General features: G+C 34.5%; 1 gene segment (V, D, J or C); it reads left to right on the forward strand.

Moving 5' to 3' along the window:
- The first annotated feature begins 713 nt into the window (after positions 1 to 713).
- LOC141145393 (T cell receptor alpha chain constant-like) overlaps positions 714 to 27,717 on the forward strand; it is a 32,961-nt gene continuing 5,957 nt past the window's right edge. Inside the window, 3 exon segments of the C gene segment in view lie at positions 714 to 801; positions 25,550 to 25,825; positions 27,462 to 27,515. Of these exon segments, the coding sequence occupies positions 729 to 801; positions 25,550 to 25,825; positions 27,462 to 27,515 (403 nt within the window).

The following is a 27,717-nucleotide window of genomic DNA, read 5'->3' on the forward strand; positions in this document are numbered from 1 at the left end:
TTTTTTTTTTTTGTTACCCCACCCTAAGTTCATGTCAACAAGTAGTCCTTTATCATTAAAATGTATTTTATATTCCTTTTTGAGGGTTTGAAATTGCTCTTATAGCAAATAAATCTCTTTACATTTTAGGCAGTAATGAATTTCATTTTTGTAAAATTGTATGGTCTATTTTAGGAGGCTAAAATTTGTTTTTTTTTTAATTGCCATGTTGAACACAACACAAGTGAAAAATTATCTTTGTAAAAGGTTTAAGAGCTTATTGATCATCTAGTTTCAAGTTAAGTGACTTGTAAGCCTATGCAATTTTTTAATGTGAAGACAAATGAATATTAATCGACAGCTGATTTGCAAAATTTATTTTAGAGTTTGCATGATAACATTTACACTTAGATTAAATTAAATGTTTAATGATGATAAATGTAAGGTAAATGAATCTTGTCATTAGGGAAATTGCTATGCTGCCTTCTGAACCTTTAATGAAAATGCTATTTGATTGGCTGTCTAATTGTTCTTCACAAGTAAGTGAGTCACTGATCAAAAATGGCACGATGATCGAAAGATACAAATTAATTAGCCCTGTAGTTGTATTTGCAGAAAGGCATCAAAGTTATCTTTTTCATGACAAAGAACAATTAAGATAAAAATTATTAAAAAAATGAATATGCTGTATACATGTTAAAAAACATGGATACAACTTAAGTATTGGCTGTAACACATTTTGCATAAGTATGTATCACTGTGATACTGGAAGTTATGGGAAGCTGGTTTTTGGCTTTGGGACAAAACTGGTGGTTAAACCTGGTAAGTGCTTCAATAAGAATATCATAAATGATGAACTAATTATTGGGGTATATTTTTTCTTCTTAAAGTAATATTTCAAATAATTCAAGTACGATAAAAGAATCAAGCAAACATTTAAATTAACGCTTCTAATATGGCTTGTTCTATTCAGCTAAGAAAATGCCATTTTAGACATCTAGTATGGTAAAGGGAAAATATAGACAATTTCAATTTCTTTGTGAATTTAGTTGATTTAATTTTGGAGTGAGCACTGGCTGAGTCAAATAGCACATATTCTGACTGTTATACTGGTTTTAGTGTCTAAATCTACATATAGATTATAGATTAGTGGTCAGTTGAAAAAACTCCAAACCTGACAAATGTTTTATTCCTATCAAGACAGTGACATAGGTATCTGTATCACCTGATGGACATGCAGCATTAATCCGATGCTGCATCTCTGCATCTGTCCCCTGCCACATCTAAGACTGGAAACTGAGGGATCAAACACCACTGATTACTCAGTTCCCAGGCTTCAGTGAGCAGAGAGCCGATAAATGTCAGTCACTAGCTCTCTGCTCTGCCCCTCTATTGCTCACTGGAGTGCCGGGCAGTGGAGGAAGTGGGAATGGGTGGCTTAGACTCTCAGTGGCTCACTGAGAGGCTGAGCCAGCTGCCAGTCCAGGCATCTGGGTAGATCCTGAATTTAAAGTTGGGATCTTTCCAGAGTCCGGAGAGACATCAGTGGACAGTGTGCTTTAGGTCAGCTGAAAATGGGTCACAGGAGTGCAGAACGAAGTGCACTCCTATGATCCATAGGAGAAGTAGGGACAGAACAGCTTTGGTCATACTTCTTCTTTAAAATGAACCAAATAGCCAGTCTATCAGACAAAACAGCTATGAATTTCAGTTAATGTATTACATTAAAATGAAAATTCCCTATGGACTAATAAGCCTATTAAACTAGATAAGGATTTACGGTAAAATAAAAGTAATCAAATAAAAAATATAAAACACAGCTGTACTACTAAATTTTCTTTTACAGTAGGGTATACCAACCATGTCATTGTTAGCTAACATCAATGGGTAGCTGAAGTGTAATGCCATGTATCAGTGTGCAAATACTGGTGGAAGGAAAGTGATATTTGGCTCAGGAACTATGCTAAATATTAAACCTAGTAAGTCATTATACATACATTTTTTCATAAAACTGTTTTCATACATTTTATTACAATCCTATTTCTACTTAAAGTTTATATTTCTTTTTTGCTGTTTGGATAAATGGAACCGCATAATACAAATAACAGCAGGCTTAACAATGGAGATAATGGTAATAATAATCATAAAACATAAATAAAATAGCATCCTATATTGAAAAATTTATAGAATAAGGAATTTAGATCGTTTAAGTCAAACTATCACAGTGATTGATGCTGATGGCTGTGGTTTAAAATCCCAAGTTTAGAGCTTACCCATATATCCTCCAATTGTAATGTTGGATATCATTCTTTCAGAGAAAAATATTTTCTTTACATTGATGTTTGAAATAATTAAGGATTTCTGACATCACTACCTCATGCAATTCCACAGTTTATACCAACTAAGTTATTTCTTGAATATAACATAGCAGTGGAGGATCATAAATATCAATTTGTTATTAATGGAAAGAAAAATCTGCACGGTTCTAAGAAATGTTGGGGATCAGTTTCTACTATACAGCCAAATCTCCAGGGTGGGTGGAAAGTTTTTTTTCTCAATAAAAGTTTAAAACACAGTGGTCCGAAAATGTAAATTAATAGACAAAAGACACACAGTGATGTGAATTTTAAATTCCTCTTTCTCACAGACGAGATGGAAAATCAGGTTTAGCAAGACCTTAGCTTGAGGTTTACATTGGTATAGGTAAATGATACAGAATCTATCACTGTGTGATTCTGGTGGTTACAAGCTTATATTTGGAGCAGGAACTGAAGTGACCGTGAGACCAAGTGAGTATTACTGGAATAAAGCTATTATAGCTTTGTTTAAAATATTATCTCCACCAAAATATTATACAAATAACATACATGCTTCAAAATGCCAGTACATGGTGTAATACAGAAACCAATAGGCAGAGAGTTCCACAAATCAAATCAGTAACTTAAATGAAGTAATGATGTCAATAACTTTTACCATTTCTCTCTTATCTATGAATGCCAGATTAGGTTGCCATGTTTGGGTTAGAGACATACTAAAATGATCAAAAATTTTATTTCTGGAATTAAATAACTGTATTGCAATTTAAATAGGTTTATCCACATGTTCTTATGGAAAAATAATCATAATAAGGAGAAAACGGGGACTAACTTAAAAGCCAAAGCAAAGACAAAGCCAAATGTGCTTTAAAATGGCAGAGAAGCATTATTAGAATTCAGATCCTACATTATGTTTATCTCTGAATACATCAAGGGGTTTATGTATAAATGTTTTCACACTAGATTCACATAGACATAGACAAATGTGTAAATCTTGGGTGAAAACTGTTAGTGCTGAGTGAAAGCATTTTAAAATAGCCTCCCCAAGGGTTGTTTGTGTAGAGGGGTTTCTAGCAGTGTGAATAATGTTGGATGGAAGTACATATTCGGATCTGGCACAAAGCTGACTGTGTTGCCTAGTAAGTAAATAACTAATGTCTGACTATTTTTTTATATTAGGAATATGATGGTTAAGTGATCTTGACATATACACTACAGTATATTACCAAAAGTATTGGGATGTCTGTCTTTACACGCACATGAACTTTAATGGCATCCCAGTCTTAGTCCATAGGTTTCAATATTGAGTTGGCCCAACCTTTACAGCTATAACAGTTTCAATTCTTCTGGGAAGGCTGTCCAAAAGGTTTAGGAGTGTGTCTATGGGAATGTTTGACCATTCTTCCAGAAGCACATTTGTGAGGTCAGGCACTGATGTGGACAAGAAGGCCTGACTCGCAGTCTCTGCTCTAATTCACCCCAAAGGTGTTCTCTCGGGTTGAGGTCAGGACTCTGTGCGGGCCACCCCAAACTTGCTCATCCATGTCTTTATGGACCTTGTTTTTTGCACTGGTGTACAGTCATGTTGGAACAGGAAGGGTCCATCCCCAAAGTGTTCCCACAAAGTTGGGAGCATGAAATTGTCCAAAATGTCTTGGTATGCTGACGCCTTAAGAGTTCTCTTTACTGGAACTAAGAAGCCAAGCCCAAGCCATGAAAAACAACCCCACACCATAATCCCCCCTCCACCAGATGATTTGGACCAGTGTCCAAAGCAAGGTCCGTAAAGACATGGATGAGCGAGTTTGGAGTGGAGGAACTTGGCTGGCCTGCACAGAGTACTAAACTCAACCTGATAGAACACCTTTGGGATGAATTAGAGCAGAGACTGTGAGCCAGGCCTTCTCATCGAACATCAGTGCCTGACCTCACAAAGGCGCTTCTGGAAGAATGGTCAAACATTCCCATAGACACACTCCTAAACCTTGTGGACAGCCTTCCCAGAAGAGTTGAAGCTGTTATAGCTGCAAAGGGTGGGCCAAATCAATATTGTACCCTACGGACTAAGACTGGGACGGCATTAAAGTTCATGTGTGTGTAAAGGCAGACGTCCCAATACTTTTGGTAATATAGTGTATAATATATATACATATATATATATATATATATATATATATATATATATATATATATATATATTGTGTATTGATGTGATTAAAAGATGGATTTTTGTATTTAATAATTTAACAGGAACAATTTCTATTTGAAAGAACAGCACACAAAAAAAAAAAAATATATATATATATATATATATATATATATATATATATATATATATATATATATATATATATATATATATTAATTGAATATTACTCAAACTGGTAAATTAAATATGAAACCCAAACTTTTTTGTTTATTTCGTTTGTTATGCACAGAGTAGGGAACCTCTGTCAGGTTTTTATTGCTGTCTATGTGCCCCATGGAGAGATTCACCCTGGATATTGTTGCTGGTAGCACTAATTTTGCTGGTAGAGGAAGTGATAGGAAAAAACAACATATTACAGCTATCACCAAAACAGGAGATCATTGTAAATCTTCCAGTGAGAACACCTGTTACTGTAATAATAGTCTAAGAGGAGATTTTTGGAAGGATCATTTGCACTTCCATTTGTGTGTACAGGACAGAAAGTTAAGAGAAATCTTCCCATTGGGACAGATAAAATCTGACACAGGCTTTAACCATTCCCTACCCTATCCCATACAAAAAAAAAAGAAAAGATTTGTCTTTAAATATATTCTGAATTACCCATATCCAGGCTGGATGATTGGCAAAAAGGGCACATTTAGATCTAATATGCCAAATGATTACTGACTCTCTCTGTCCACTCCCAAAGTTGTCATCTAGTCAGATACTGGGCAGCATAGAAAAAACTATCAAGTAGTATACACACAATATGTGTATATGGTTACTGATGTCTCTTTTTGTACCTCTAAATGACCAGGAATATGAACTAACAACCAGTTTATAGTATAATATATGGCCAGGTCTGGCCATATACTTATTAGTGCAAATCTGTGATCTGACAAGATTCACTCATGTTGAGCAACTCAGCCTTTGCATGCAAAGCATAATATATGTGCTGATAACAAACACGCACTTTATGTTTTATTTAATTATAGTTATTCTTTAAAAGTTGTCCTATAATTCACAGCTTTCCCCTTTGGCTTTCTAAGTTAAATGATATTACTGGAATACTGAACAATATGCTTAACAGTAAATGTTCAGCTAGCTTTGGGAACAAAGTGAGACTATGTTTGCCAATACCCAATCATGTACAAGAGAATTAAATAAAATACAACAGGATTTTACTTTGCATATGTTTATATAGTGCAAGTAAACGTGTTCATACATAAGTAAGTGTTTATTTTGCTAAGTGAAAATGCATTACTCCTTAAGTAAAGCAACCCTAATATGTTTTTATACTGGGGTTGTTTATTACTATCATACATATTAATAACTTCTCTTAGCTATAGTAAAAAAAAAATTCCTCTTTTTTCCATAATCCTAAGTCATCACATTCATAATAAAAAAGTTCAGTCGTGGCTGTGTACCTCTGTCATAAAATACTGTAAATTGCCAGCATTGTATATGCAGAGGAAGAAACTCTCACATTATTTGTCAGGGCACATATCATTGTGCAAATTTTGCTGGTGGCAAACTATTATTTGGAACAGGGACAGTACTGACAGTCATGCCTAGTAAGTAAAATGATACAGTATATGTTTAGTAAACAATTTCTTAGTAAAGCTTTATTTTATGCACACATAATTTATTGCAATTGAAAAAAAGTATTTTGAGAACAATGGAGGTCTTTGTCGCCATAGACATGTGTAATGTTTATGCATTAGTTTGAATTCTGGACCTAAAACAACATAATTATCACAAACTGTAATGATAATTTAAGGTGTGAGAAACATTGGAGTTGATTCACTAAGGGAATTCAAAATATTTTCTGAGCTTATTGAATAAAGCACAGCTGTATTCTTGACTATCATCCAATCTCATGTAAGGCAAAATTAATTTTTTTCTTGATTCTCCCATTGGCTATTCAAAGGGAACATGGCTTAATTTCTGTCAATTTTGTTAATTAATTTGCTAGTAGGAACATGCGATCTGTCTCTCCTCTCCTCACAGAACAGGGATTTATGTGTTTACACACACACATGTCCCTGTTCTGGCTCTCATGCCCGTGATTGCACATGGCCAATGGTCATCGCGACCGCTGGCCATAAGCATCGGCACCTCCGCAATGCAGTGGGCGTGTGCGCGCGTGCCTGCTATCTCCGCTTAAAGGGCCGACGTACAGCTATGACGGTTCGCGGTAATGTGCCGACCTGCCACAGTGTAATGACAGCGGCTGGTCGGGAATCGGTTAATAAATCAACCCCATCGAATATTGAAATACCAGTGGTATCACAATTAACCCACAGTTATTAACTATGCGTAATAAAGCTGCTAACTTAGGGGGTAAATACAAATACAAGCATTATGTTAGATGAGAAAATCTAGGCCTTGGGCATCCAGTATGGTTAAGAAAAAAAAAAGAAAATTTTTATTTCTTTCTGTATTTAGTTGTTTTAGTCTTTGGAGGCTGTGTCAATGCAAATAACACATATTATGACTATACTATGTTTAAGTGTCTAAATTTAAGTATAGATTAGTGGTCAGTTGAAAAAAATCCGATTTCTTTTTTGTCTCATGACATTCATTCCTGGCTCTCCCCATGGACATGAGGCGCATAGTCTTTTTAGTCTAATTTAACACATTAAAAGTAAATTCCCCTATTGATTATTAAGCCTTTTTAACTAGTTAAGAACTTACAGTAAAATAAACAGTTGTACTACTAAATGCATATTAAGGATTTCTAAATCTCTTTTACAAAAGGGCATACCAACCATTTCCTTGTTAGCTAACATCAATGGGTAGCTAAAGTGTAATGGCGTGCATCAGTGTGCAAATACTGGTGGATGGAAAGTGATATTTGGCTCAGGAACTATGCTAAATATTAAACCTAGTAAGTCATTATACATATATTTTTCATACAACAATTTGCATACATTACAATGCTATTTCTGCTCATAAATTATATTTACTTGTTTGCTCTTTGGATACATGTAACACACAGTATTTTATAAATAACAATGAACTTCACAGTGGTGATAATAGTTATAATAATAATAATAATAATAATAATAATAATAATAATAAAGAAAATAGCATCCTATATTAAAACAATAATAGAATAAGGAATGTGGATTGTTCCTCAAAGCATTACTTGCTATTATACATACCTGAAAATTTAAACATGGGTCTTTCACGTCAAACTATCCCAGGTTCAGAACATACCCATATACCCTCTGATTGTAAGGTTGGATATCATTCTTTCAGAGAAAGTTTGTCACTGATGAGTTAAAAACATTAGGCAAAGTAGGACCTCAGCTTGAGGTTTACATTGATATGATGTACAGGTAATTGGTATAGAATCTATCACTGTGTGATTTTGGTAGTTACAAGCTTATATTTGGATCCGGAACCAAAGTAACCATGAGAGCAAGTGAGTATTAAAAGGTATTACTGGAATAAAGATATTATAGCTTTGTTTAAGATATTGTATCCACCAAAATAATATACAAATAACATACAGGTTTCAAAATCCTAGTACAGTGGAGTAATTCCTATATTTTAAAAATTAATAGAATAATGCATTTGGATCTCTCAATTCAAACTATCAGTGTTTGATGCTGATGGCTGTGGTTTAAAATCCCAAGTTTAGACATTACCAATATACCCTCTAATTGTAATGTTGGACATCTTTCTTTCAGGGAAATATATTTCAGCAGGGTTGACAGGCAACTAGGGCTTATATTGTAGAAGAGATGATGGGGAATGTTTGGGAGTCTGCATAGAGTGTCAGTGGCTAAAGCAATAATTGTTGAAGCTGTTAAAATCCTTAGGATCAGACATTGGGCATGTAAGACCTCATGCAGGCAATATTAAAATACTCCTATGCATGCTGGGTCTCTCTGCCAGGAGCTGGCAGAAAAATCCAGCATAAAAATTGCTTGTTTAGACATGTAATTACATGCTTTGCATGTGTACAGGGATAAGGCATTTAGAAGTGTGTATTAATTTATTCTAATCACTAGAATGCATTTATGCATGTTTATGCATATAAATTATGCAGGTAAGCTCTTCTTCATATGTAGGTTTGGGCATTTTTCATGTCCTGAAATGCTGCTCTAAAATACGAATTTGAAAGTCACAATATGCATGGACACATTGGCTAAAATAGAGCTATTTGCAGAGGCATAAAAATACCTTAAAAAGCAGTATTTTTCCTTCCCATGTACAATCGGCCTAAATTCAGAGAACGCTGTTTTAATATTTAACCGGTAATCAAATGGAAAACAGCAGTTGCAGAGGTGCATACAGCAAAGGATAACTACAGAGAGTAATTATTCTTTATATTTTCAATAAACTGATACCATCATACTTGATATGGGACTTATAAGTATATACTCTGAATTACAGTGTATGTTTTTTTACATATTTCTGTATACAAAAATGCAATACACGATGTGTATTGTATGTAAATGTATTAAACTGTAAAAGAGATCATCAAATTATGATGGATGGATATAGTCTTTAGGAAGTATAGTTAGTGTATTGGTATGTCTGACTGTGCTTATTATGGAGCCAGCAATAAACTGATATTCGGAAGTGGGACAAAGCTAGCTGTCCTGCCAAGTAAGTATGTTATTTTCCTTAGTATTGAAATATTTAACATGATTTTTATAGTCATGATATTTACCTAATAAATACAGCATATAGTGTAATATGTCATTGGAGATTTTCAACAGATATCTATGAAGGGCACACATATCATTTCACACATACATGACATATAGTGCGAATATATGCATTCAAAACAGCATATCAAAGTTACATTACATACATATGAAAGCTGAGATGTTAATTGAAAATCCAGATTGTTTACATTTCCTTATCAGCTGAATTGAAATTTAACAATAGCTTATTCTTTTTTGCAAATTAACATAATATATTTCTGCCAAAAAGGGAATACTCCAGGCAGACAGAATTGTCCTGCCTGCTTTATTATGAGTCCATCACCTTGTCTTTTTTAATATAATCAAAATTCATCTAATTTTGTAAGCTGGTGAATATAATATATTATATAATATAATATAATATATAATATACTCATAAAGGACCCATATACGTAGCAGACATTATAAATGGATTGTAATTTTTAATACACTGGAATAATCATTTTGCTTAACATAAGCTTAAGTAATAAAATGATTTAAGTATCATTGAATATGGTCATTTTACAGTTGCCAAGTAAAGTATAGATGCAGTTACACAAGCCATCAAACAGACATGTTTTATGCAATAGGGTACATGACTGTGCTAATACTGGTGGCAGCTGGAAACTGATTTTAGGCACTGGGACCAAGTTGACAGTTTTGCCTAGTAAGTAAACAATGTACCTCAATATTATGAAAGCATTTCCCACATATTTATCAATTTTTTTGGAAATATACCAATTTGTAACCATTTTTAAGGATGTTTAAGATGATGCTATGGCAATAATTTTTTTTGTTACCCCACCCTAAGTTCATGTCAGCAAGTAGTCCTTTATCATTAAAATGTATTTTATATTCCTTTTTGAGGGTTTGAAATTGCTTTAAAATAAAACTTATGCATTGGCTGTAACACATTTTGCATAAGTATGTATCACTGTGATACTGGAAGTTTTGGGAAGCTAGTTTTTGGCTTTGGAACAAAACTGGTGGTTAAACCTGGTAAGTGCTTCAATAAGAATATCATAAATCATGAAGTAATTATTGGGTATATTTTTTCTTCTTAACGTAATATTTCAAATAATTCAAGTGAGATTAAAGAATCAAGCAAACATTTAAATTAACGCTTCTAATATGGCTTGTTCTATCCAACTAAGACAGTGCAGACTTAGTCATCTAGTATGATAAAGGGAAAATATACAACATTTTAATTACTTTGTGAATTTAGTTGATTTAATTTTGGAGTGAGCAGTGGCTGAGTCAAATAGCACATATTTTGACTGTTATACTGGTTTTAGTTTCTAAATCTACATATAGATTATAGATTATAGATTAGTGGTCAGTTGAAAAAACTCCAACCTGACAAATGTGTTTTGTTCCTAACAAGACAGTGACATAGGTGTCTGCCTTACCCAACGGACACGAGGCTCATAGTCCATTTAAAAGAGAAGTATGGGTTTCTAAAAAATTATATATATATATATATATATATATATATATATACACCTAGGTGCATGGAGCATTATTCCGATGCTGCATCTCTGCATCTGTCCCCTGCCACTTCTAAGACTGGGAGCTGAGGAATCAAACACCACTGATTGCTCAGTTCTCAGACTTCAGTGAGCAGAGAGCCAATGAGTGTCAGTCACTAGCTCTCTGCTCTGCCCCTCTGGAGCGCCGGGCTGTGGAGGGAGTGGGAATGGGTGGCTTAGACTCACAGTGGCTCACTGAGCGGCTGAGCCAGCTGCCAGTCCAGGCATCTGGGTAGATCCTGAATTTAAAGTTGGGATCTTTCCAGAGTCCGGAGAGACATCAGTGGACAGCGTGCTTTAGGCCACTTCAGCTGAAAATGGGTCACAGGAGTGCAGAACGAAGTGCACTCCTATGATCCATAGGAGAAGTAGGGACAGAACAGATTTGGTCATACTTCTCCTTTAAAATAAACCAAATAGCCAGTCTATCAGACAAAACAGCTATGAATTTCAGTTAATGTATTACATTAAAATGAAAATTCCCTATGGCCTATTAAGCCTATTAACTAGATAAGGATTTGATGTAAAATAAAAGTTATCAAATAAAAAATATGAAACACAGCTGTACTACTAAATCTCTTTTACAAAAGGGTATACCAACCATGTCATCTTTTTAGTCTAATTTAACACATTAAAAGTCAATTCCCCTATTGATTATTAGGCCTTTTTAACTAGTTAAGAACTTACAGTAAAATAAACAGTTGTACTACTAAATGCATATTAAGGATTTCTAAATCTCTTTTACAAAAGGGCATACCAACCATTTCCTTGTTAGCTAACATCAATGGGTAGCTGAAGTGTAATGCCATGTATCAGTGTGCAAGTACTGGTGGAAGGAAAGTGATATTTGGCTCAGGAACTATGCTAAATATTAAACCTAGTAAGTCATTATACATACATTTTTCATAAAACTGTTTTCATGCATTTTATTACAATCCTATTTCTACTTATAGTTTATATTTATTTTTTGCTGTTTGGATAAATGGAACCGCATAATACAAATAACAGCAGGCTCAACAATGGAGATAATGGTATTAATAATGGTAAAACATAAATAAAATAGCATCCTATATTGAAAAATGTATAGAATAAGGAATTTAGATTCAAGAATAGTTCATGTCAAACTATCACAGTGATTGATGCTGATGGCTGTGGTTTAAAATCCCAAGTTTAGAGCTTAACCATATATCCTCCAATTGTAATGTTGGATATCATTCTTTCAGAGAAAAATATTTTCTTTACATTGATGTTTGAAATAATTAAGAATTTCTAACATCACTACCTCATGCAATTCAACAGTTTATACAAAATAAGTATTTTCTTGAATATAACATAGCAGTGGAGGATCATAAATATCAATTTGTTATTAATGGAAAGAAAAATCTGCACGGTTCTAAGAAATATTGGGGATCAGTTTCTACTATACAGCCAAACTCTAGGGTGGGTGGTAAGTTTTTTTTCTCAATAAAAGTTTAAAACACAGTGGTCCGAAAATGTAAATTAATAGACAAAAGACATACAGTGATGTGAATTTTAAATTCCTACTTGTCACAGATGAGTTGGAAAATCAGGTTTAGCAAGACCTTAGGTTTACATAAATGATACAGAACAGGTACAGGTAAATGATATAGAACAGGTACAGGTAAATGATACAGAATCTATCACTGTGTGATTCTGGTGGTTACAACAAGCTTATATTTGGAGCAGGAACTGAAGTGACCGTGATTCCAAGTGAGTATTACTGGAATAAAGCTATGATAGCTTTGTTTAAAATATTATCTCCACCAAAATATTATACAAATAACATACACGCTTCAAAATCCCAGTACATGGTGTAATACAGAAACCAATAGGCAGAGAGTTACACAAATCAAATCAGTAACTTAAATGAAGTAATGATGTCAATTAACTTTTACCATTTCTCTCTTATCTATGAATGCCAGATTTAGGTTGCCATGTTTGGGTTAGATACACACTAAAATGATCAAAAATGTAATTTCTGGAATTAAAAAACTAGATTGCAATTTAAATAGGTTTATCCACATGTTCTTATGGAAAAAATAATCTTAATAAGGAGAAAACGGGGACTAACTTAAAAAAGGAAGTAAAACTAAATGTATTAGTGCATTGGTAGACTAAAAAGCCAAATGTGCTTTAAAATGGCAGAGAAGCATTATTAGTATTCAGATCCTACATTATGTTTATCTCTGAATACATCAAGGGGTCTATGTATAAATGTTTTCACACTGGATTCACATAGACATAGACAAATGTGTAAATCTTGGGTGAAAACTGTTATTGCTGAGTGAAAGCATTTTAAAATAGCCTCCCCAAGGGTTGTTTGTGTAGAGGGGTTTCTAGCAGTGTGAATAATGTTGGATGGAAGTACATATTCGGATCTGGCACAAAGCTGACTGTGTTGCCTAGTAAGTGAATAACTTATGTCTGACAATTTTTTTAATATTAGGAATATGATGGTTAAGTGATCTTGACATATACACTACAGTATATTACCAAAAGCATTAGGATGTCTGCCTTTACACGCACATGAACTTTAATGGCATCCCAGTCTTAGTCCGTAGGGTTCAATATTGAGTTGGCCCAACCTTTACAGCTATAACAGCTTCAATTCTTCTGGGAAGGCTGTCCAAAAGGTTTAGTAGTGTGTGTATGGGGATGTTTGACCATTCTTCCAAAAGCACATTTGTGAGGTCAGGCACTGATGTGGACAAGAAGGCCTGACTCACAGTCTCTGCTCTAATTCACCCCAAAGGTGTTCTATTGGGTTGAGGTCAGGACTCTGTGCAGGCCACCCCAAACTCACTCATCCATGTCTTTATGGACCTTGTTTTGTGCACTGGTGTGCAGTCATGTTGGAACAGCCAGCCCCAAACTGTTTCCACAAAGTTGGGAGCATGAAATTGTCCAAAATGTCTTGGTATGTTGACGCCTTAAGATTTCTCTTCACTGGAACTAAGAAGCCAAGCCCAAGCCATGAAAAACAACCCCACACCATAATCCCCCCTCCACCAGATGATTTGGACCAGTGCCCAAAGCAAGGTCCATAAAGACATGGATGAGCGAGTTTGGGGTGGAGGAACTTGACTGGCCTGCACAGAGTACTAAACTCTCCCCGACAGATCACCTTTGGGGTGAATTAGAGCGGAGACTGCAAGCCAGGCCTTCTTGTCCAACATCAGTGCCTGACCTCACAAATGCGCCTCTGGAAGAATGGTCAGACATTCCTATAGACACACTCCTAAACCTTGTGGACAGCCTTCCCAGAAGAGTTGAAGCTGTTATAGCTGCAAAGGGTGGGCCAAATCAATATTGAACCCTACGGACTAAAACTGGGATGCCATTAAAGTTCATGTGCATGTAAAGGCAGGCGTCCCAATACTTTTGGTAATATAGTGTATAATATATACATAATATATATATATATATATATATATATATATTGTTTTTAATCATTTAACAGGAACAATTTCTATTTGAAAGAACAACACAAAAAATAAATAAATATATATATATATGCTGGTAGAGGAAGTGATAGGAAAAAACAACATATTACAGCTATTACCAAAACAGGAGATCATTGTAAATCTCCCAGTGAGAACACCTGTTACTGTAATAATAGTCTAAGAGGAGATTTTTGGAAGGATCATTTGCACTTCCATTTGTGTGTACAGGACAGGAAGTTAAGAGAAATCTTCCCATTAGGACAGATAAATTCTGACACAGGTTTTAACCATTCCCTACTCTATCCCATACAAAAAAAAAGTTTAGTCTTTAAATATATTCTGAATTACCCATATGCAGGCTGGATGATTGGCGAAAAGGGCACATTTAAATCCAATATGCCAAATGATTACTGACTCTCTCTGTCCACTCCCAAAGTTGTCATCTAGTCAGATACTGGGCAGCATAGAAAAAACTATCAAGTAGTATACACACAATATGTGTATATGGTTACTGATGTCTCTTTTTGTACCTCTAAATGACCAGGAATATGAACTAACAACCAGTTTATAGTATAATATATGGCCAGGTCTGGCCATATACTTATTAGTGCAAATCTGTGATCTGACAAGATTCACTCATGTTGAGCAGCTCAGCCTTTGCATGCAAAGCATAATATATGTGCTGATAACAAACCTGCACTTTATGTTTTATTTAATTATAGTTATTCTTTAAAAATTGTCCCATAATTCACAGCTTTCCCCTTTGGCTTTCTAAGTTAAATGATATTACTGGAATCCTGAAAAATATGCTTAACAGTAAATGTTCAGCTAGCTTTGGGAACAAAGTGAGACTATGTTTGCCAATACCCAATCATGTACAAGAGAATTAAATAAAATACAACAGGATTTTACTTTGCATATGTTTATATAGTGCAAGTAAACATGTTCATACATAAGTAAGTGTTTATTTTGCTAAGTGAAAATGCTTTACTCTTTAAGTAAAGCAACCCTAATATGTTTTTATACCGGGGTCGTTTATTACTATCATACATATTAATAACTTCTCTTAGCTATAGTAAAAAAAAAAAATCCTCTTTTTTCCATAATCCTAAGTCACCACATTCATAATAAAAAAAGTTCAGTGGTGGCTGTGTACCTCTGTCATAAAATACTGTAAATTGCCACCATTGTATATGCAGAGGAAGAAACTCTCACATTATTTGTCAGGGCACATATCATTGTGCAAATATTGCTGGTGGCAAACTATTATTTGGAACAGGGACAGTACTGACAGTCATGACTAGTAAGTAAAATGATACAGTATATGTTTAGTAAACAATTTCTTAGTAAAGCTTTATTTTATGCACACATAATTTATTGCAATTGAAAAAAGTATTTTGAGAACAATGGAGGTCTTTGTCGCCATAGACATGTGTAATGTTTATGCATTGGTTTGAATTCTGGACCTAAAACAACATAATTATGGCAAACTGTAATGATAACTTAAGGTGTGAGAAACATTGGAGTTGATTGACTAAGGGAATTCAAAATATTTTCTGAGCTTATTGAATAAAGCACAGCTGTATTCTTGACAATCATCCAATCTCATGCAAGGCAAAATTAATATTTTTCTTGATTCTCCCATTGGCTATTCAAAGGGAACATGGCTTAATTTCTATCAATTTTGTTAATTAATTTGCTAGTAGGAACATGTGGTCTGTCTCTCCTCTCCTCACAGAACAGGGATTTGTGTGTTTACACACACACATGTCCCTGTTCTGGCTCTCATGCCCGTGATTGCACGTGGCTGGTGGTCATCGCAACCGCTGGCCATGCGCATCAGCACCCCCGCAATGCAGTGGGCGTGTGCGCGCACACCTGCTATCCCCGCTTAAAGGGCCGACGTACAGCTGTGACGGTTCGCGGTAATGTGCCGACCTGCCGCAGTGTAATGACAGCGGCTGGTTGGGAATCGGTTAATAAATCAACCCCATTGAATATTGAAATACCAGTTGTATCACAATTAACCCACAGTTATTAACTATACGTAATAAAGCTGCTAACTTAGGGGGTAAATACAAATACAAGCATTATGTTAGATGAGAAAATCCAGGCCAGGACTATACTATGTTTAAGTGTCTAAATTTAAGTATAGATTAGTGGTCAGTTGAAAAAAATCCGATTTCTTTTTTGTCTCATGACATTCATTCCTGGCTCTCCCCATGGACATGAGGCTCATAGTCTTTTTAGTCTAATTTAACACATTAAAAGTAAATTCCCCTATTGATTATTAGGCCTTTTTAACTAGTTAAGAACTTACAGTAAAATAAACAGTTGTACTACTAAATGCATATTAAGGATTTCTAAATCTCTTTTACAAAAGGGCATACCAACCATTTCCTTGTTAGCTAACATCAATGGGTAGCTAATGTGTAATGGTGTGCATCAGTGTGTAAATACTGGTGAATGGAAAGTGATATTTGGCTCAGGAACTATGCTAAATATTAAACCTAGTAAGTCATTATACATATGTTTTCTATACAACAATTTGCATACATTACAATGCTATTTCTGCTCATAAATTATATTTACTTGTTTGCTCTTTGGATACATGTAACACACAGTATATTATAAATAACAGTGAACTTCACAGTGGTGATAATAGTTATAATAATAATAATAATGATAAAGCATAAAGGAAATAGCATCCTATATTAAAACAATAATAGAATAAGGAATGTGGATTGTTCCTCAAAGCATTACTTGCTATTATACATACCTGAAAATTCAAACATGGGTCTTTCAAGTCAAAATATCTCAGGTTCAGAACATACCCATATACCCTCTGATTGTAAGGTGGAAAATCATTCTTTCAGAGAAAGTTTGTCACAGATGAGTTAAAAAAATTAGGCCTAGTAGGACCTCAGCTTGAGGTTTACATTGATATGATGTAAAGGTAATTGGTATAGAATCTATCACTGTGTGATTTTGGTAGTTACAAGCTTATATTTGGATCCGGAACCAAAGTAACCGTGAGAGCAAGTGAGTATTAGAAGGTATTACTGGAATAAAGATATTATAGCTTTGTTTAAGATATTATATTATAATTATTATTTAAGGTACTTATATAGCGCCCAATCTAAGGTATATCCACCAAAATAATATACAAATAACATACAGGTTTCAAAATCCCAGTACAGTGGTGTAATGCAGAAATCTCTAGTCAGGGAGTTCTACAAAGCAAATCAGTAAATTAAATTAAGTAATTATCTCCATAACTTTTACAATTTCACTGTTATCTATGGATGCCAGATTTAGGTTGCCATGTTTGGGTTGGAGACAAAAATGATAAAAAAAATGTAATTGCCAGAAATTCTACTACTAGAGAGTTCCACAAATCAGAAAAAAAAACCTGTAGAGATTATAACAAAAGGTTAAGCATCCAGCATAATAATATGCCTTTTAATTCTGTAGACACTCTGAGAGGCACAGCTAACTAGTATAACTAGTTATGTGAGAAGAACATTAGTGCATTTTAAAAAGTAACTTTATATTATCATTATTGTTGTTATTATTATTTTTATTATCTAATTCACATAATTATTTATGAAACCTAGCATCCCAACCATTATAGATAACAGAACCTAAAGATGTCTCTAAAAGTTTACCATGCTGGTAAAATAGTATTGATTGACCTAACAAAGGCTTGGTCATGAATAATTAACTGAATACATTTATAAATCCCATTAACAGATTGAATCACATGATTGTTGGATAATTTGAGAGAATAATGTAGGGATGAAAAAACAATTTTACAGACAGGCAAAAGTGGTTACTGGAACTCCTGATTTGGAACTCCTGGTGGTTGGATATCAGAGCAAATACTGATCAGACAGGAGAGAAAATCATTAACAAGTAGTTACCTAGTAGGTAATTGCCCTGTTCATAGATAACAGCCTGTGTAGGTTTAATGTTATAGGTTGTTTCAGTGTGATAATACTTTTGGTGCAATGATATTTGGATCAGGAACCAAACTATTGATTAAGCCCAGTAAGTAATCAGCAAAAATTGTGTTTTGTGGTGATGTAATAAAAAAATGAAACTGTTTAGTTGGAAATGTTGGATTGTCGTCAAAGTTATAAACGTAGTCTTTTATTAATGTGTCCACTGCTGTGGTTTACATTTGAATACATATTCAAATATCATGTGATTTAACAAATAACCAACATTTCACTGTGAAATATTATAATTAATAATTTCTTCAGAACTTTTTTGAACACTTAAAAAAAATATATATACCAATATTCCATCATTGGGAGTTTTTCTAGTCAAGGCATTTTCTGAGCTCCTGCAGCTTATTGTGCGGCTCTGAAATAAACTTAACTGAGTAGATGTGCTTTATTTTAGAAAAAACATGTCAATTTTTTCTGAATGCACAGTTTGTCCAGTGAAAGTTCTATAAATCTGATTACTTTAGATTTTTACTTTTGCTTTATAACTGCCATCCGCTCTGCACACTACTCTAAAACACCTAGTAAAATGTATGTGAGAAAGTGCCTGCATTAGAAAGCAACCTTTGGATGTCAGTTTAAATTTAACAAATATTATGTTATATATGGAACTGGTCTACGGCTTAGCTTTGGCTTATTCTTGACATGGTGTGTACCACTGTGTTTCTAATGACTGGAGGAAGATTATATTTGGAAAAGGGATACATTTATCTGTCATTATTGGTGAGTTACCGTTGTTATACTAAATTAAGTAATTGCTGTAAAATACTTAATCTGGATACAGAATATAATCACAAGAGATCCTAAACCTGTTTGTTTAGATATTTAACTTTAAGAAAACATAAACCTTACTAGCATATGTTTGAAGCCTTCTAAATATTCCATTGTAAAAGGTATGAGCATCAACAATTTTAGCCTAATCAGTAACCTGGCGTTTAATCCTACTGAAAGTGATCTATTTTTGCAGAGGTATTTAGCACAGTGGAGCTTGGGGAACAGGAACCCAGCTAATTTTTGGAACTGGAACACAACTCTTGGTAACAAGTAAGACTTTTGGGAAAACCATTATCTTGGCATCTGTAAAAAAATTAAAGTTTATCTATAGAGGAAACCTTTTTTTCAATTTTGGACATAGAGTGGGGAAGGATGAGAACTTCTGTCAGATATGACATTCATGCAACCTTTGAGGGTTAACATTGATGTCTATGGCCCTCAAGTTGCATGAAAGTCAGGCCAAAGTAGTGCATCAACTACTTTGAAGTTGTTGCAACTTTAAGTCATATATATATATATATAAATCGTTATCATTGGAAAACATAGGGTACAACTCGTCATACAACTTTGATGTCCAAAGTCACATGACAAGTCGCACAAGTGTGAATGGGGTGTAGCAGAGCTCCAGATAAAAGTAAAATCTGACTGGGGTTCTATTCTTTTCCCATTCTATCCAAAACGTACAGAAATGGGTATAGATACACTTCAAAAGCTTTGTTTCTCCTTAAGAGTGTTATGCTTCCCTGTTTGACAAGCTGAGAGTTTGTCAACATAGAGTCAATGCTCCTTCCTATCAAAAGGTACCAAGCAAGGTCATTTTTGAACATTATTTAGATACAATGATACTGTGGGAGTTTTCTCAAGCACATTAAGCTGTAAGGAGCCTCTAATAAAAATTAACAACATGGTGGGAGATTACACTTCCAATCTGGGCTGGAAATGTCTACCAGAAATATGTTGATCTTAAAGCCAGACAAATAAAAAGCAGTATGATGAGCTTACACTCTCCACATAGATAAATGGAATGATGGATGAAAGGATGGATGGATGGAATGATGGACTAGTGGATTCTATGGACAGGCGTACAGATGGACGAACAGATGGAAGGGTGGATTGGTGGAATACCACTGCAATATTAATGAGACAAAACAGTTATACTACTAGACTTGTATTCCTGTAGCATTTTCATTTTGGTGGCATATTATTTCCTGCAAAAATACAGTATTGCTCAACTCCCTTGCAAAACTAAATTGGGAATTTTAAAGATAACCTTAGGAAAAAATGTCAAAACAAACGTTCAGTTTATTTATAATCTGAATGCAAGTAATTTTTTTTTCTAACAAAGTGGTCTGGGACTGAGGGGTAGACAAAGTGGATGGCTGTTCTTGCTATGCCATCTATCACTGTGATAATACTTATGATAAACTGATATTTGGAAAGGGAACCAAACTTGTTGTAAAGCAAGGTAAGTTTCCATCTTATCAATGATCCTTTCTAATATTGAAAATATAGACACGATTTACAAATCAGACAAGGATTATACACTGTAGTAAAAAAAAAACAACAGTAGTTGTTGAAAATAATTTTATCCCATTTCCCAATAATAATTAATTGGGTGGCAATCAATAGGCAATGAACAGAAGGTTAGGTAAATCCCAAGACACAAGTAACCAATGTTCATAATGATGTTTATGAAAATCTGTTAGCTCCTAAAATGTGTCTGGGGGCTCCAAGACTACACTGATCTGGTTACAAATCCTTTTTTTTTTTTTACTTTTTCATCTTAAAAGTGTACATGAAATCGATTTAGTGAAGGATAACATATTATTGCACCAGTGTTTAGCACTGTGTATGATGGTGCAGCATATGGAAAAATAACTTTTGGCACAGGAACAAAACTGACAGTTAATCCAGGTATTTAAGCTTTATAATACATTAAAACTCATATGTGTTACTTGAGGAATTCATTGTTATTCTTTGAATTTCTTCTTATATGCACTTATAATACAGGGTATCTGTAAGGAGAAAATGTGGGCACTGCCATTACGAATATGTTTTTGATGGGGCAAAATTTGGGGTTGTCATTCTGATCCTAGCCTAATCCCCTGGTAAATTACGGACATCGAATAAATACGAAGGACTTTTCAGATTTCACAAGCTGAATGCATGTTCCAGGGCACTGACCCAGAAGGTAATTAAGCCAGGATAAACTTACAGACCCAAACCATGGACACTTAAAAATAAATAAGCAACATTAACTGCCATAATTCCATGATCCAATCCACATTGGTTCCCTTTAATTAATTTTAGCTACTAATTAATACTCGCTTAGGTGAACTTTAGAGTACCAAAGCCCCTTATATACTATCGGTTTAGTCAGTAGTTAACAGTAGTTAACAGACTGAGTGAACTTTGCAGTAATACATATTTTTTTATTTCAAATAATGGGATTCACTAAATATTACATATAGTAATGTTTTATTTTTCTTAGGCTTGCGCGTTTCCTATTACTTCTATATAAAAAATAAGCAATTGTTTTTAGGAAACTACTTTGTGCAAAAGCTGAATTTAAACTCAATTCAAAATGTTTTCTTAAAGTATGTGTAAAAAGTGATTTTTTTTCATGTTTATCAGTTTGAACACATATGCCCCGTACACATGATCGGACTTTCCAACAACAAAACCGTGGATTTTTGTTCGAAAGATGTTGGCTGCAACTTGTCTTGCATACACACGGTCACACAAATGTTGGCCAACAATTACGAACGTAGTGACGTACAAGATGTACGTGATAGCTCCATTGCGAACGCTAGTTATATCTCTGTCTCGTACTTGTGTACACGCGATCGGAAAGTCCAACAACAAACATTTGTTGGCGGAAAGTCCGACAACAAATGTTCGATGGAGCATAGACACGGTTGGACTTTCCGCCAACAAGCTCACATCCAACATTTGTTGTTGGAAATCTGATCGTGTGTACGGGGCATTACAGTAAGACTTAATTCACAAAAAGAACCAGTATAAATTTACTTATTTTCAAAAAAGTTAGTTTGAGTCACATGGTTGAAAATAAAGATCCTTATCCTTTTGTAACGCTTTGTGAACTGCGGCTATATTCTTAACAAGAAATAATCATGAGAAGTAGAAAAGTTATGTGAACCAGGTTTCCAATCTAGTCCCAATGAGCAGCTCTGCCATATGTAGGTATGCAAATATGGGTATTCTTGCCAAGCTGTTTATCATGGTGCAAATAATTATGGCAAGCTTATATTTGGACAAGGAACACAAGTACTGGTGACACTTGGTAAGTTTACCTTCAGTAGCAAAGCCTTACTCTATACATTTTATTCAATACATTAAGCATAATCTTATATGTGAGTCATGTACGCAGAACTATTCATATCCAAGCTCAGACATCTGAAAGGAGACCTATATTGAGTAAATATGAAAGCTCTCATTGTTTATCTTTTCTTTTGGAAAATGTTAGTTGCCTGATTGTCATACTGAGCCTCTTGCTTTCATACTATGAGTCATTGACCTGGAACAAGTATGCATGCATGAAGATATTTGACTTTTGTCTGACTTTCCTGATCTAATTGTTCCTGTTTTAATGTTGTCTTGTTGACATGAATTTTGTTTGGTTTAGTGGCCTGCAAAAAATACACACATCAAGATTTTACTCTGACGTAATATTTTGCATGCTTATTCCTGGTTAGGTATTAAAAAACGATTGAGATCAGAGACAACCAGGCAGCTAGCATTTTGAGAAGGATGGCCTCAATGAGAGTTTCTTTTAAGAGTTTATGTGCTTGCACATTGGGGGAAAGCTAATTTATATAAATAACTATATTTTCATCTATACAAATGTCAAAAAGTTCTCAGTGATTTTGTCATCTGTGGTTTTATAAGTGAGCTGAAAAACATATTTTTGTCCTTTATGAATGATTTAGCAAACACTAATATATATTAAACTTGCCGGGTACAAAGATGGTTGGATGAGTACATAAGTATACATGTCCTTTAAGACACGTTCACAAGAAATAATTTATTTTGAGCTCTTACAAAATTATTTTTCTTAAAACTATTATTAGTCATCATTAGAAATATAATTTAAAGGAAACATTTAGGGATGAAAATACATTGGCTGTCATTGCTGACCATTTCTTTTGAGAATGCAAATAGACTGTCTTTTATGGGTTTGTTTTTGCGTCTCTATGTGGCACAAGTATGCTGACCATTAGTGTTCTAAAAATAACTTTACAAGGTCAGTGTCGTAAAAAAAAATGAAGACAGAAAGAGGCAAATCAATTAGATTTTTCACAAGGAGGTCAGCAATGGCAGCTCCATAACTCTCTCAGTACAGGGTTCCATTAATTTATGTGTGTGTAGCACTGTGTGATTATAGCAGTTCTAGTAATGTTATCTTTGGTTCAGGAACAAGTGTTAAGTTAAAACCTGGTATGTACCTAATTTTCATACTTTTTGTATGGGCATTAAATCAGCCTAAAAGTCTATTTACCAAACATCGTATTTAGAGCCGAACTCCAGGAATTAAAATAAAAAAAACCTTTCAATGCCCCCCCCCCACACACACACTGTCAGGGTAAATGATTATTATTATATCTAAGGGTAGAGGAACAAGCTATAATAGTTATTTTATTCCTTACTCCCTAGGCAGCCAACACTGTCCTCTTTTTTCCAGTGTTTATAGTTGTTAGTGGGCCTTGCTGTCCAAGCAAACAATGCAGGCCTGCTAGTCCTGCATTGTACATGATGATGTCAGAATTAAACACCACAGGACAGAGCACCTCAGAGAAGTTGCTTCAGAGGACCAGTTGTAGGGCATGGTGGAAGCCTACAATCACAAGGAATAAGGTAAGTATTACAACATATTCCTCTACCCCCGGACACAGCAAGCATTTAGTGCAGGGGGCTCCACTGCAAGTGTAATTTGTTTTCACTGCCCAGAGTAGGGCTTTAACACTCTCTTTATGTATTTACTAGTTCCAGTGTTCAACAGTCAAAGCAACATATCAGTAATATGATTACAGAAAATGTGGTGTTTTTTTTTTAATAATACATTGGGTTCAAGGTAGCTTGCTATTTAGAAATACATGTTCATATGAACACCAAAAATAGGTTTCTTCTATGAAAACAATGCAAATATTCGGGCTGTTGAGTCATGGGCAGTGGCCAATACAGCCAACAATAAAGCATCTTATATCTAACTATTTTAAATGCAATAATCATTAAAAATGTGGTAGTCTTAGGTAATAGAACATCATTATACATAATTGCTCTTAAGCCCAGAGTGTAAGGAAGTGTAACACTGTGATTATGAGGGTCTCAGGAAACTAATATTTGCCAGAGGAACTATTCTGTCTGTTACTCTAAGTAAGTCTTATGTGGCTAGGTCTCTCATATGGGGATTAGTTATCTTTATTTAATACTGTGCCCTTTCATTTTAATGTCCACACTTAAGCAAGATTTATATCATGACATATGAGTCCATGCATGATAGATTATTTTAGAAAATTTAGGTAATAATGTATCTAATATATTTTCCATGTGCCCACAAATAGTAATAAGTCTGTGTATAGCATAGATTACTACTATTATTGCATTAATGCCACCGTATAATTCAGTTTTTGATACACTTAATAATTGTGTACTATGTTTGAGTATCACTCATTATGTTTATACTCTAATGTTTATGTTGTGGTGGTAAGCACTGTGTTGATTATGGCACAAATAAGGTCACATTTGGCCAAGGAACTGCACTGCTAGTATTGTCAAAGTAAGTGGTATAGAATTTAGTTTTATCAGTATAATAATATTAAGCTAGCCACATACACATTTTCAGGCAATTGTAATAATTTTACAATTACCAGCTATCAATTGCAACAATGCAAAAGATCATTGCATGATGCTGATGGAAACTATTGGTAGTAGGTTGTATTTATTCATTTGGCCATTTTTGTAGTGAAAACTCGTTGAAGTAGGCTGAAATTGTTAAAGAAGTTATGCTTGCATGGCCAACATTAGAGCTCTTCACAATCCACAAATTAAAATCATAACTAGATATGCATGTTTTATGTTGCTAATCTAGATTAACACATTCTGGATTATGTTTATATCATGCATAATAGTGCATACATCTTTTGGATATACCAGTTAATGATTCAGCGTGATATCCTTGTTTTTGCAGTAGTGTAGTTTACTTGCATTTGCGTTTTAGGATTTAAAATCTAGGCATGTTTATGGATAAAATATATGAATAGGTTGTATAAGAATAATACTGATTTAGTAAAATCAGAAATGCGGCAGTGTTGAGATAATAGGCAAGAAAGGCTAAACACTTGTTTGTATGAACTGTACCTTCTTTTTATTTTTGAAGTTATATAATTTTCATTTCTTGAGACTCATTTTAAAGCTTTTGGCTAATATACTTGGAAAACATAACTAAATAATATACAACCACAACTACAAAAGACATGCTTTATCATTATAATATTTATTAAATAGATGTCCTGATAACGTTGAACAGGAATTAGGTACTCAATTTCATCTTCTTTTTTTATTTGCAGAAACACAGAAAGAAATCCCCTCTGTGTACAAATTGAAATCTTCTGAATTAAATCAAGATCTGCCAAATTCTGTGTGCCTTATCACAGATTTTCCAAACCCGAACAAAACTATAAAGATTGATGGGGAAGATGTAAATCTGAATAAGGTGGCTGTGTTAGACAATTCAACAAATAATGTCTGGAGATACAGTACAGTCATATGGAATAACAAAAATGAAGATGTTACCTGTAATGGGGAATATGATTCAACACATTTCACCGCAGATTCTGACACAGGTAAATAAATCACAGTTCACTTTTGCTAAAACAAGAACAAACAAAATACATTCACATAGATTAAGATATTCTTTATAGATACTGGATGTCACCAAAAAGTTACCAAGTCACCAAAAAGTTATTGTCTGCATTACAAATACAAAATGAGTAGAACATATATATTGTAATTCACTCATGTCCAATTCCTAAATACAGGTAAATGAGTTAAGCCTCGTAGATACAACTGTTTTTTTTTTGTTCAGCCCAGCAAATCTGACAGCTCAGATCGGAGCCGCAGTACAAACAATCAAATGTTAGTACAGTGATCTCCCCTGCTGTGCTATTGTGTTTTGAGAGGAGGATGACCCCCCCCCCGCCATTGGCTGAGAACGCTAATGGGGAGCCGGTCGTCAGACCTTTTTCAGTCATGACCTTTTCGACAGAAGCTGGACCAGCTGCCATACACATGGGCTGAATGTTCGCCGGTTTCAAGTGAACCGGCCACTGTCGCACCGACATTCGGCCCGTGTGTACTAGGCTTTACTCAAGTGTAACTCCTGGTTGGATTTTTGGTGCGAAGACCTGAGCCCCACAGGTTGCTGTCCTAATTAAATAAAACTGTCTGCAGCCTATAGACATTTACTAAAGAATTTACTAAAGGATTAGAGAACTTTTTTTTAGTAAAGTTAATATTCATTTTGTTTATTAATCAAGGTAAACCCTTTTTTGCTAACTTTGCATACTGAAAATGTTGTATTCCTTGAATAAATTCACCCCATTATATCCATGCCTCCCCCCACAAACAATGCAAGAGCTGAAAGTGAGGCATATGCGTAAAAAGTAATTTTCTGTTTGGCTAAGCAGATGTTGGCTATAAACATAAAAAAATAAAATATGAAATCAGAATATAACATGCCAGAACTCTTATTAGAACTATTATTAGAATATAATAAAAAACAATACTCTGTTCAGCCCTGAGACCTTCTACAGCATTACCATTGGGAGAGCATGAAAGTTTTAGGTATTTAACTTAATTATTGGCAATGACTTTATGGTGGACAGAAGTAATGAGACATTCTTTAGTAATCATATATATTATTTATGGATGAGCATTTTTTTGTGCATAGACATGTAGTTTTAGCTCCTTTGTAACCACTTCTCCCATACTGGCCAGTCAGTATCTGCACAGATATCGACCAGTCTTCATTGCTGATGGAGGTAACATTAGGGGGTTGATTTACTAAAACTGGGGAGTGCAAAATTTGGTGCAGCTCTGCATCGAAACCAATCAGCTTCCAGGTTTTATTGTCAAAGCTTTATTGAGCAAGCTGAACTTAGAAGCTGATTTGCTACCATGCACAGCTGCACCAGATGTTTCACTCTCCAATTTTATTAAATCAATCCCTAGAAGGGATCTTACCAGATATTGCAGCCACCCATATATGACCATGTCTACTAAACCAGCCACAAACTTTGTCATGGCCCACCTATAAGTCATTTAGAAAGCCTAGAATTATGTTTCTTTGAAAGTATCTTGTGGCTGTAGAGGTCAGAGATAACCTGCCTAAGGTATATTATGATAACAAATAATGTTGGAACTGTTGTCTGTATTATTCTGGAATGTAACTATTATCTAATAACCTATTTTATTTTTCAGATGACACTGAAGAGACTTGCTCATCAATTTCCATCGATGAGAATTTCCGAACAAGTAAGTTACCTTTTCACAATATCTATGACGTGAGAAAAGCCCAATCTGTGTGTGCTATATGCCCACAGTAAATCATGTACAAATATGAACAGAATAAGTAGTCACATATGTGTGGACATATAGAAGAGAAGATATAGAAGATAAGATATAGAAGAAAAACTGAGTACCATAAAAACTTTTTTATGTACCATTAAAAATCTGT

Source organism: Aquarana catesbeiana, linkage group LG01 (assembly GCF_042186555.1).
Source record: "Aquarana catesbeiana isolate 2022-GZ linkage group LG01, ASM4218655v1, whole genome shotgun sequence".
NCBI classification, from domain to species: Eukaryota; Metazoa; Chordata; class Amphibia; order Anura; family Ranidae; genus Aquarana; species Aquarana catesbeiana.